General features: G+C 39.9%; 1 protein-coding gene across 1 annotated transcript; it reads left to right on the top strand.

Annotated features, from left to right (window-relative positions):
- The first annotated feature begins 2,871 nt into the window (after positions 1-2,871).
- smad4a (SMAD family member 4a) lies at positions 2,872-11,070 on the top strand. The gene is made up of 11 exons (XM_015942036.3): positions 2,872-3,410; positions 4,286-4,606; positions 4,695-4,869; positions 5,085-5,114; positions 5,193-5,396; positions 5,510-5,617; positions 6,591-6,641; positions 6,720-6,903; positions 7,026-7,194; positions 8,160-8,298; positions 9,571-11,070. The coding sequence occupies exons 2-11, from the start codon at positions 4,367-4,369 to the stop codon at positions 9,780-9,782; spliced, it is 1,512 nt and encodes a 503-aa protein (XP_015797522.1). The 5' UTR covers positions 2,872-3,410; positions 4,286-4,366; the 3' UTR covers positions 9,783-11,070.
- Positions 11,071-11,088: the final 18 nt, after the last annotated feature.

The raw sequence follows: 11,088 nt of genomic DNA, 5'->3' as shown, positions 1-11,088 counted from the left end.
GAGACTGATAATCTAAATGTATCTATCTGTAAATCTATCTAGTGTAAATTAGCATTGTAAATTTGCAATTGTATAAAGGTGGAGCAGAAACTAATGTTATTTTTGAATAGACCAATTTCAAAGCATTGGTACAAAACCCTTTTAACTGTCTATCATGATTCATCATAAATAGTTACCACTTTGTATTTTAGTTAGCATCTATCAGTTATTCGTGGAAGTAAAATTCTGAAGTATCAGTATTGTGATAACTAACTTCACAAAAAAGTATGTAAAGTGAAATTTCAGTCCGTCAGTAATTGACCTATTCAGAAATACAATTGCTGTTGTATTTTAGATTGTTGGGATGCCTGATTAGTTGCCTTTACAAGGAAGCATAACTTGTAAGTATCGAGTGTCTGTTGAATGAGCAAGGCAGATAAATATGTCGGTTTGTATACCTTCCAAAAATGTGCAGATTCCCTGACAAATCACTCTTGTTTTGAGCTTAACATGCTGCCAGATGTGTGCCAGTACCTGGCACATGAATGGCACCTGACTGACAAGCTTTGGACTACTTGGGCATGCTGTACATGTTAAAATGCTGGTGAAGGTTCTCAGCCATGCAGGTCATGGTAATCCAAAGGGGTTCAAATGAAGGCAACTAGACTTCTTTGGTTTCTTGAAGATGTTTCGCTTCCATCCAAGGAGCTTTGTCAAGTCTCTCTAGAATACAGGAGGGTCGAGCTTGACCCAGAATTGACAAAGCTCCATGGATGTGAAGCATCTTCAAGAAACCAAAGAAGTCCAGTTGCCTTAATTCGAACCCCTTTGGATTACGTGTTAAAATGATCAACGCTGCAACGTTGAATAACCTTGAACAACTCATCCTTATCACTGTGGGAGGGTGCAATATTCCAGTCTACAAAGAAAGTCAAAACAAGAGTGAAGGCCAACAGGAAAGCTTTGCCAGGAATTTTGGGTTTAGCTATTTTGCTCATTCTGTATCTTCTTGCAACTATTCATACACCGACAGGTTTTATAAAAGCAAAGCAACGGTTGAGTAGAATTTTAGCTGTAAAGAATTTCTTGTTATCAGTAGCAAATCCAAAAGGTATTTATTACAATCACAACTTTCAGAATATCACTGGAATCTAGAAGATTTCATGAGAACAAAGATGCACGTTTAACTTCGATGTTTCACATTATAGAAATGTTTGTTCATAACAGGAGTGGAGCAGAAAACACCTTTTAGCCCTATGCTTTACAAAGAGATGTACTCGCAGCTGATTTGTAATTTGCGCGCGCCTTTGTGAGTGTGTGTGTGTGTGTGTGTGTGTGTGTGTGTGTGTGTATGTGTTTGTTGTAGCATCTTAGGGCCCATGGAGATGATTTAAAGACTGTAATATTCTGTCTCTGAATTGCGTGCCAAACTCGCTGTGTATTTTCAATGGCTTCAGACCAGGAGACAATTTTCCCAATGTCTTGGAAACCCACGGGTGTCGTTCAGAAAACGCAGCTTCACGTTTCCAATCAGCAGCACTCTGCTTCAGCTTCACAAAGTAATGTCAAATGGTATAGTTATAAAAATAAAATATCTTAAAACAAACATTATTCTTTGGGAAATATTTGTTTTGATGAATTGTACACACTGTTTGATTGTCAGGTTATCACATCCCTCTTCATCTAACAAGCTTAATCCCCATTCCCTCCAGTGTCACATGCCTGTCGGGCCTCACACTGCTCGCTGCCATGCCATATTGATAAAAAGGTGTTAGAGCCTGGAGTCTTGTAGGCCATCACTCAGGGTGAGAAGCCACTCTAAGTGGCAGTATTTGTGAGAAGGTGGTGTCAGATTCCTGGTCTCCAATGCCAACATGTTCTATTGACAATTCTACCGCCGGGTTATTTGGTGCACTCTGAACCCTCCCACTTCCCCTTTCTGACTCTGGTATGCTTATGTTCTTATCAGGGCCATAGTAACGGTACAAATGGAAAAAGAAAAAACTCAAATCTACATCACATCATCACCCAGCTTCTGCTGTTAACAGTTGGAAGTAGATAGCAGTGGAATAACCCGGTGGGATGTTTTAACTGAATAGGATCTTTACTCTGAGTGCTGATTTACATAGACCAAGTGGGCAGGCGTTGCATGGCAGTGAACAGATGGATAAAAGCATCTGCAGTCATTAAAATCAACAATTTGTTTGTGTTTGATCAGATTTCATTGAAAAAGATTTACTGGTCAAAATGCAATAGATTGTTTTTATTGCATGAAACTGAGAAACCTATGCTAACCTATGCTTGCAGACGGTTAACAGGATGTACTGCTATGCTTTACAGTTGTATGGACTGGGTGAACAAAACATGCTTTCTAAAGTACTCCTAAATTGATTTAAGCCAAAAATTACTCTAGAGCTGTATTATATGTTTATTTCATATGAATCAAGAAGTAAATGTTTAGCAGCAAAAAATAAAATAAATAAAATCTTGGTGGAAGGAAAATTCATAAGCTTTCAAGATAATTTTCCAACATACTGTTTGCATCAAATTGCAAATTTTCATATTCCTACTTGCTAAGTCAATGAACACATTTTAAAGTGACATTCGTATGCCATTTGTCAGTAAAAATTATATCTGGAACTATTTATTTTCAGGAGTTAAATGTTGCATAACAGTAACCCCACCAGTCTAATACACTTGACAGGAGAGGACAGAATTGTAAAAAATATTTAGTTGCAATTTGCAACTTTCCCACTAGATGCCACTAAATCCCACATAATACTTCAGTTCAATATAATATAATACAGGCTTCTCTGATTGATTTGACAATATTGTCCCATTCATTTCAGCTTCACATGAGTTGATTTAAAAGCTTAAACCAACAAACTGGCTTATAGTCTGTCCTGACTTCTAGTCAATCACCGGCCGTCTTTCCCAAGAAAATAAATTTAATTGGATTTCACTGAACCTGATTCTTTTCTCAGCAACCATTTCAATAGTTCGAGTCATTGTAAAAAAACAAACGTTGAAGTTTCAAAACCGAAGCAATGATCAGTGTAGCGCCGCAGCGCCACGCCTGTCTTGAGCGTGGTGGGTGGAGATTTTTTTGTTTATTTTCGTGGGCAGCTAGCTAGCCAGTCAGCCCTAGCGTTTACTGTGGGTGGTTGTGCAGCATATTCAAAACTAGAACAAAGCGCTACTCCTGTATTGGAAGAACAAGAACTACCTCAACTAATATGCCATTTAATTTTTAGTGAGGGGGTTGGATTTGGGGCCAGGAGGAAAGAAGCTTCAGGTAGATGAAAGTCTGTTAGCTTATGTGCTAGCAAGCTAGCAACAATTACCTTAACGTCAGATCCACATTTTGGTATAAACGGTTGTTGTATAACATTTTCTCCCATCTGGACGCCGCTCCTGCACATAGAGTTGCTGTAAGTAAATATATACATTTTTTATTTAATTTAGGTGATGGATTGATAGCTTTCTAGCCTATCGTTAGCTAAGTTGTAGCATATGCTAACGGAGCTGCTTAGCTGAGTAGCGCTAGCAAACCTTTTTGTTGGGTAGCTTTTTACTTGTTTAAACCTTGACGGTTAGTTAGCATTTATGGAGAGCTCCTGTTTGCATGAACCCGGATGTGGTTTTAGAGGTTAGTGTGAAATGTCTTCAGATTTTAAATTCCAGTTTAGTACAGGAAGTGTTTGCAATCTGGGCGACGGTGGCACAGGATTTAAGTGCTAATCGGAAGGTTGCTGGTTCGAGCCCCGCTCAGTCTGTCGCTGTCGTTGTGTCCTTGGGCAAGACACTTAACCCACGTTGCCTGCTGGTGGTGGTCGGAGGGACCGGTGGCGCCAGTGCTCGGCAGCCTCGCCTCTGTCAGTGCGCCCCAGGGCAGCTGCGGCTACATCGTAGCTCATCCCCACCAGGGTGTGAATGTGTGTGCGAATGAGTGAATGACTGATTTGTGTTGTAAAGCGCCTTGGGGGGTTCCAGGACTCTAGAAGGCGCTATATCAAATCCAGGCCATTTACCATCTGTCCAGTTTTAAAATCAGACAAAATTAAATTCAAGCTAACACACAAATGAGTTCTGTGAAAAGTATTAAACACTCAACATAATTCAGTGCTGCCTTTATGAAAGACTTCTGCAGATTTCACAAGTCCTACTTCTTTACAAAACAGTTGAAGCTCAAGTTTACCGTTTTAACCTTTGTTTTAGAAGCAGACTTGGAATGATCCAGATATTTAGATCCCCTATAGATGGAATTCTTTTGATTAAAACAGTTAATCAGTCTCTTTTTTTGTAGCTGAACACGGGACACTCTCCAGCTAAAAATATAGAGGACACAGCTGAAAATTTCACAAAATAGTGAAAACAGCAAAGCAAGATGTCAATCACAAACACTCCCACAAGCAACGACGCCTGCCTGAGCATCGTGCATAGTCTGATGTGCCACCGACAGGGAGGGGAGAGTGAGAGCTTCGCTAAGCGAGCCATAGAGAGTCTTGTCAAGAAGTTGAAGGAGAAGAAAGATGAGTTGGATTCCCTCATCACAGCCATCACCACAAATGGAGCTCATCCAAGCAAGTGCGTGACCATACAACGCACATTGGATGGACGCCTGCAGGTATGGTGCAGCACCAGATTTGTGTCACTCCTCAGTAAGATGTGAAGAGAAAGTAATGCATATCGTATGTCGTCTTTCTGTGCTTTAGGTCGCAGGGCGTAAAGGCTTCCCGCATGTCGTCTATGCCAGACTTTGGCGATGGCCAGATTTACACAAGAATGAGTTAAAACATGTGAAATACTGCCAGTATGCCTTCGACCTGAAATGTGACAGTGTTTGTGTCAACCCATACCACTACGAGAGGGTAGTTTCTCCGGGAATTGGTAAGAAAATTCCAGATTTTCCTAGGTAAAATCTGCATGATTCATCTGAATTGAGACATTTTTTACACTTTATTATTTAAAAATAAGTCCATATTATGAACTTGTGATATGAGCGAGTATTAGTGTTCACATTTGTTGTAAAACAAGCCCAACATGAAGTTAGGTGGAGCCGATTCACGTGCTTTATTTATTTATTTCTGTGAATGTGTTTGCAGACTTGTCAACACTGACTCTTTCAAATTCAGGTACAGAGCTTCCTTTTTCCTCGCTGTAGATTTTGTGGATGTTCATCAGTTTTAATGGTGTCTGTCATTTCCTGCCAGGCCCGCTTATTGTGAAAGACGAGTTCGACTATGACAACCCGCAGTCTCACTCCAGCTCCGAAAACCACCTGCAAACAATCCAGCATCCTCCGTCAAGGCCCGTTCCTCAGGAGCAGTTCTCTAACCCCCCTCTGCTCCCCCCTTCGGAGGGCAGCAGCTCCGCTTCTTCTTCGGCTTTCTCCGCCATTAGTGCCGGCCCTTCAAGTGAGACGCGACACTATGTCCATGTCCCGCTTACAGATGAAAGAGAACATAGCAGGTTACAAATATTGTGGAGATGGTTGGTGGGGTTAAGTGAACATCTGTGTCTCGAACAGATCCGACACCCAACTGGAGCAGAAACGGCAACTTCCCCCCAGCGGTGCCTCAGCACCAGAATGGACACCTCCAACACCATCCACCTATGCCTCACACGGGACATTACTGTGAGTGGAGCTTATTTAGTGTCGACCAGGGGTCTGAAGTCTTAAAAATCCAGAGAAGTTTTCCCTCTCAGTCCATCTAAATAAAACTTTATTAGTGCAGAACAAGGGCAATTTACAATTTTGATAAATATTTGCAAAAGAGGAAAATATTTAATTTGTTCACAATTTAGATATAAAAGAATTGTTTTATCCTCTTCTGTAAATGAGAGAAAACTGATAATTTACTAAAACCTGCATTTTAAAAATTATACCTATGTTTAAAAAGTCAAGTTAGTTTTTGTCATTTTTATTCAAAGTAATTGAAGAGCATTGTAAAGAGCCCCTTGCTAGTTCCTGGAAATTGTGCACTGGTATACCCTCCCTGAGAACGACCATCAAAAAGCATGAAGCATGGAAATAAAACCACAAAGATTCAAACAATAACAAGGCTATTAAAAGTAAAATACAAGATAAGAGACAACACAATAAACATTAAAATATTAGTGCACATAGTTTTATGGAATAATTACATAATCCCAAATAAGGAAAAATAAAAACTTAAGTTTTATTTTGTTCAGCAAGTAACTTTTCTGCCTGCAAGATATTTTAGGTTCAAGGAGAATTCTGCAGCAGTGGAGTTCAAAAACAAGCTTGCTTATTCATATTTGTTACTCTGTAAAAACTATTTTATTAGATAAAAAAAAAGTTTTAGCGTTTTAAAATTCTAGCTGCAGCACCAAAACATTGATGATTAATGTCATTTTCTTCAGCATTCATTTATTCATCAAAAGATTACATATTATTTAAATAATGTACTAAAACTAGTTATAGTGGTCAAAAATGAGTAATCGACATTCTTCCTCGTGTTTAATGACGTTTTTTAGATGTTGCTTCAGCAGCCTAATAAATCATAATAAACCCTGATAAATAAATCTTTATAAAAGCAATTCTGGGTGTTTTAAATTCATTATTAACACTAAAATGACATTTTCAGGGCCTGTTACCAATGAAATAGCATTCCAGCCGCCCATATCCAACCATCCAGGTGAGGACTAAGCTAAAAGCATTTTTACTATTAATCATCAGTATGTCACGTTGACATTTGGTTGATTTTGTTCTCCAGCCCCAGAATACTGGTGCTCCATTGCGTACTTTGAGATGGATGTTCAAGTTGGGGAGACGTTTAAGGTGCCGTCCACATGTCCCGTAGTTACCGTGGACGGTTATGTGGATCCCTCAGGGGGTGACCGATTCTGCTTGGGTCAACTGAGTAATGTCCACCGGACAGAGAACATAGAGAGAGCTAGGTGTGCTTTGGCTTCTTTTTATTACCACTTATTTGAAGGTGCTTTTAACTAATAAAGTGTAATGTTTAAATATTAACTCTACCTTGTTTTCAAGCCCTTTCCTCTTCGGTGTGTCTTTTCAGGCTTCACATTGGCAAAGGTGTTCAGCTGGAATGCAAGGGAGAGGGGGACGTGTGGGTGCGCTGTCTGAGTGATCACGCCGTGTTTGTGCAGAGCTATTATCTGGACCGGGAGGCTGGCCGGGCTCCAGGCGACGCTGTCCATAAGATCTACCCCAGTGCTTACATCAAGGTGGGGTGATGGCAAGGTGCTCTTACTTTGAAAAGCTGAACATTTGAAGGGGGGTTTTACCAGAAATCCGAATGCTTCTGTTGTCTGTTATCATGTGTGTTTACAAGTACAAAATTTGTACTTGGATATAAAGCTACTTTGCTTAAAATACAGTGTTGGGAGTAATGCATTACAAAAGTAACTAGTTAGAGCAGTATATTCATTTTTTTCAGTAGTGGATACTTATAGCACATAACTTTTATTAGTCGTTACATTTTCAGTAACTTGAGTTACAAGCACTAGTCATCTCAAGGTACATTATAAAGTATAAAATACATATTCATTTTTTTCCTTAGATAAAATATTTCTATGTTCAATACCAAATATCTTCAAAAAGTTCTTTACACTAAACCCTTCTCACAAAAAGCCAGTTCAGCAGTTTCAGTATCTTCCAGAATGAGCCATTTCAGGGCTCTTGACACTTTAAGAAAACAAGCTGGAGCCGGCCACTCCCACTCATCCCCGCTCAGGCTGCTATAAGTCAGAAGCTCTGATATCCGGGAGGTGCTCAGAGTAGAGCTGCTGTTCCTCCAGCAGGAGGTCTTTTGCTAGTGAGAGGTAGTTCTATACTATTTTTCCAGTTTGTGACATCACAAATGGGGACTTTTTGAAACTTTGTTTTAGGCACATAATTTCTAAAACCAAACACTGACAGAAAATGTATAAATGGATTTTTTTTCACGTTTGGAGTATTTATAAAGACGGTAAGACCCACATGGCAGCATAAAAATATGCAAAAGGTGACTCATTTGCCCAAATGAGGGGTGTCTACTTTCACATTGGATTTTGGGAAAAAAGTTTTAATCGTTGACACGTTTCAGCTCAGATCCAGTTGTGGACCTGGTCAAGTTAACATTAAGTCATATGGGTTTCTTGACCAGAGATTTAGGAGGTATTTATTATATATATTTTTTGTTCTCTGGCAGGTGTTTGACCTGCGTCAGTGCCACCGGCAGATGCAGCAGCAGGCGGCGACGGCTCAGGCAGCAGCTGCAGCGCAGGCAGCCGCGGTGGCGGGGAACATTCCCGGTCCTGGCTCAGTGGGAGGCATCGCCCCTGCCATCAGTGAGTGCTCTTACTGCTGCACTTGGCCTGCAGCAAGTGCATTACTGTGATTGCTTCTCATTATCAAACTCTCTGGGGGGGCAGTGGGTCTGGAATTATGTCAGGGACTTTCTTGCAGCAAAGCACTGTGACCAAGAGAATTATAGAGCAGCTTGATGTGGGGAGGAGGATAAAAAAGCCACACACTAAAAACCCTGGCACCTTCAGTTTAGAGGAAAAGGCTTAATAAGCTGTAAGCTTCAGAGAATCAAGAAAATGATGGACAACCCTGAGCATTCTCTTCACAAGACTGTTAGACAGCGGAAGAGTGTCTTCAGTCAGAGGCTTCTTCAGTTTCGTTACTGGAGATCCTTCCTGCCAACAGCCATTGTAATATACAATAACTCTTTGATGACTTGATTATTATTATTATTCTGAGCTACTACAGCAATCAATTTTGAATTGAATAAATCCAAGGGTCCAATATACCAGGCCTTCACTAAGGACAGCTTATTTTGTGATAGAACATGTATAATTTGATTAAAACAAAACTTAGAACCTGAAAGTAAATTTCAAGTTTATTCCTATGAGAGTGTAATAACACATTTATTGTTCTTCCCCTCTCTGTAGTTTACATCTTTTACCCTTTTACTGCAGATCCTAATGAGAACATGCTGTGAGCCAAAATGATGGTGCGTGAATGTGTGTGTGAATGGATGAATGATACACTGGTGTAAAGTGCTTTAGAGTCCTCTGACTCTGAAAGACGCTGTACAAGTGCGAGTCATTTATCAATAAAGTAGCAAATATACCAACAAACCACTTAGCTGTATCTGAACAGCTGCAGTGAACGTCTCTTAGGCTTAATTTATGATTGGCTGACATGGAACTGAAAAAAACCTTTACAGGTACAAACCTGTTTTTGTCTAAATTTGGGAGATGTCATTGTTCCTTTTTTCCCCAGATCATGTAGCTAAGCTATCAGTATCAGTGAGCAGAATAACCTGATCGGAGCTTCCCTATTGTCAGTTAATCAGGAAATTCATCATAATTAACCTAATTCACTCACAGCTGATCAACATTTGCTGCATCTTTTTTTAGTAATAGCAAAGTCACACAACTTTAAAGTTTATTTCAAACATTTAAAGTGAAGGAGCATTAATGTGTGTTGGCTGATTTCATGTAATGCTCCCCCTTAACCTAATGCTTCCAACTACTCACAAAGAGAGTAGTTAGGATATCTGTGCTTGTGTTTAGCCAGTGGCGTCTCATTGATCTAAACTTCCCCTGCAGGTTTGTCTGCTGCTGCAGGCATCGGGGTCGATGACCTGCGCAGGCTGTGCATCCTGCGCATGAGCTTCGTAAAAGGCTGGGGGCCAGACTACCCCCGGCAGAGCATTAAAGAGACACCCTGCTGGATCGAGATCCATCTACATCGAGCTCTGCAGCTACTAGATGAAGTCCTGCACACCATGCCCATAGCTGACCCGCAGCCTCTCGACTGAGCTAAAAGAAATCAATGAACTGTGTGAAAGAAAAAAAATCTGTTGTTAACTCACCACTTCACCTGTAGGCCTGGAATGCCAAAGGAGGACTGTGATTTTATGAATGCTGTACTAGGAGGACCTAAAGGCTGGCGCTGTACTCCAAACAGCTTTTAAAATTTCCTTTACGGGAGAATTCTCTAAAACATTGAGCTCCTGCTATGCTAAAAGTAATCCTGTCCTACTGGGAGGAGTTAGTTTCCTTAGAGACGCATGACCAATCAGAAATCAGCGTTAACTCAATGAAATCACGTTATATTAAAGCAAAAACACAAGCAATGGTATAACTACCCTAACACTGAGCTTAAAAGGAAATCAAATTTTAGACTTTTATGCGAGAAGAAACGTAAATAAATAAAGTGATCATGTCCTAAATCTGTATTTAGTTGGGAGTACACTGCTGGTCCAGTTCTCCTTTAATGGCTTTCTTTGGCTGAAAAAAACTTCCTGTAGTAGAAGTTTCCCCTCACAGATCACCGTTCAGGACATCTATGGAAAAGTGTATAAAACTCATGTTCTCATAAGATGTAGTCTGTAAAAAAAAAGTTAAAAATGCTAACGGTTTTGTTGGTTTTACCACACAGCGTTGGAAGAACCTGCTGTAGAGCTCAGCATCTCATCACGTACATCTTAGTGTTACTTCCTGAATTGATTTCAAATCTTTTTTATATATAAATCATTTGAATTATAAATATTTCAAAAGAAAATGTTTGCAGTTAGGTGTCCATCAGCACTTTTATCTCATTCTTGCATCTCCTAGTTTGAATTGTGGCCACTTTCACTCAGATTTTGCTTTCTTGCTATCAACTTAAATGGCGGCCAAACTTTTCCAAGGGCCCAAACTCGGAATAGTTTGGATGGTGAATCACTTAAAAATGGCTGCATTACTGCCCGTTTTCAAATCTGGGAATAACAAATTGGATGAAACAAAACGGCCGAGGAATTACCTGTGAGGGAGAGCAAACCATGATGATGCCAAAAGAACTTTAAAAACAAGGCTGCAGTTGATTCAGTGTTAGTGTGTTTGTTTTACACATTTGGGTTTTTGTTCAGTTCTATTGATGGAGAAGTATTTTAGAGTTGAGTTCTGGCAGTATTTTATACTCTTTTTGCTACATTTACACATCTGATCGTTAGTAATTGAGAAGTGTGGTTTACAGGAAATACAAATCCATGCTCATTGATCTTTAAACTGATGTAAACTACATATTGAGGTTTATATGTATCAATAAAATGTAATGGGCTAACACTTTTTAGTGTGCGAGTC

The sequence above is a fragment of the Nothobranchius furzeri genome, chromosome 6 (assembly GCF_043380555.1).
Source record: "Nothobranchius furzeri strain GRZ-AD chromosome 6, NfurGRZ-RIMD1, whole genome shotgun sequence".
In the NCBI taxonomy this organism is placed as follows: domain Eukaryota; kingdom Metazoa; phylum Chordata; class Actinopteri; order Cyprinodontiformes; family Nothobranchiidae; genus Nothobranchius; species Nothobranchius furzeri.
Note: the sequence above shows the minus strand (reverse complement) of the source record. Positions and strands in the feature narration are given on the sequence as shown.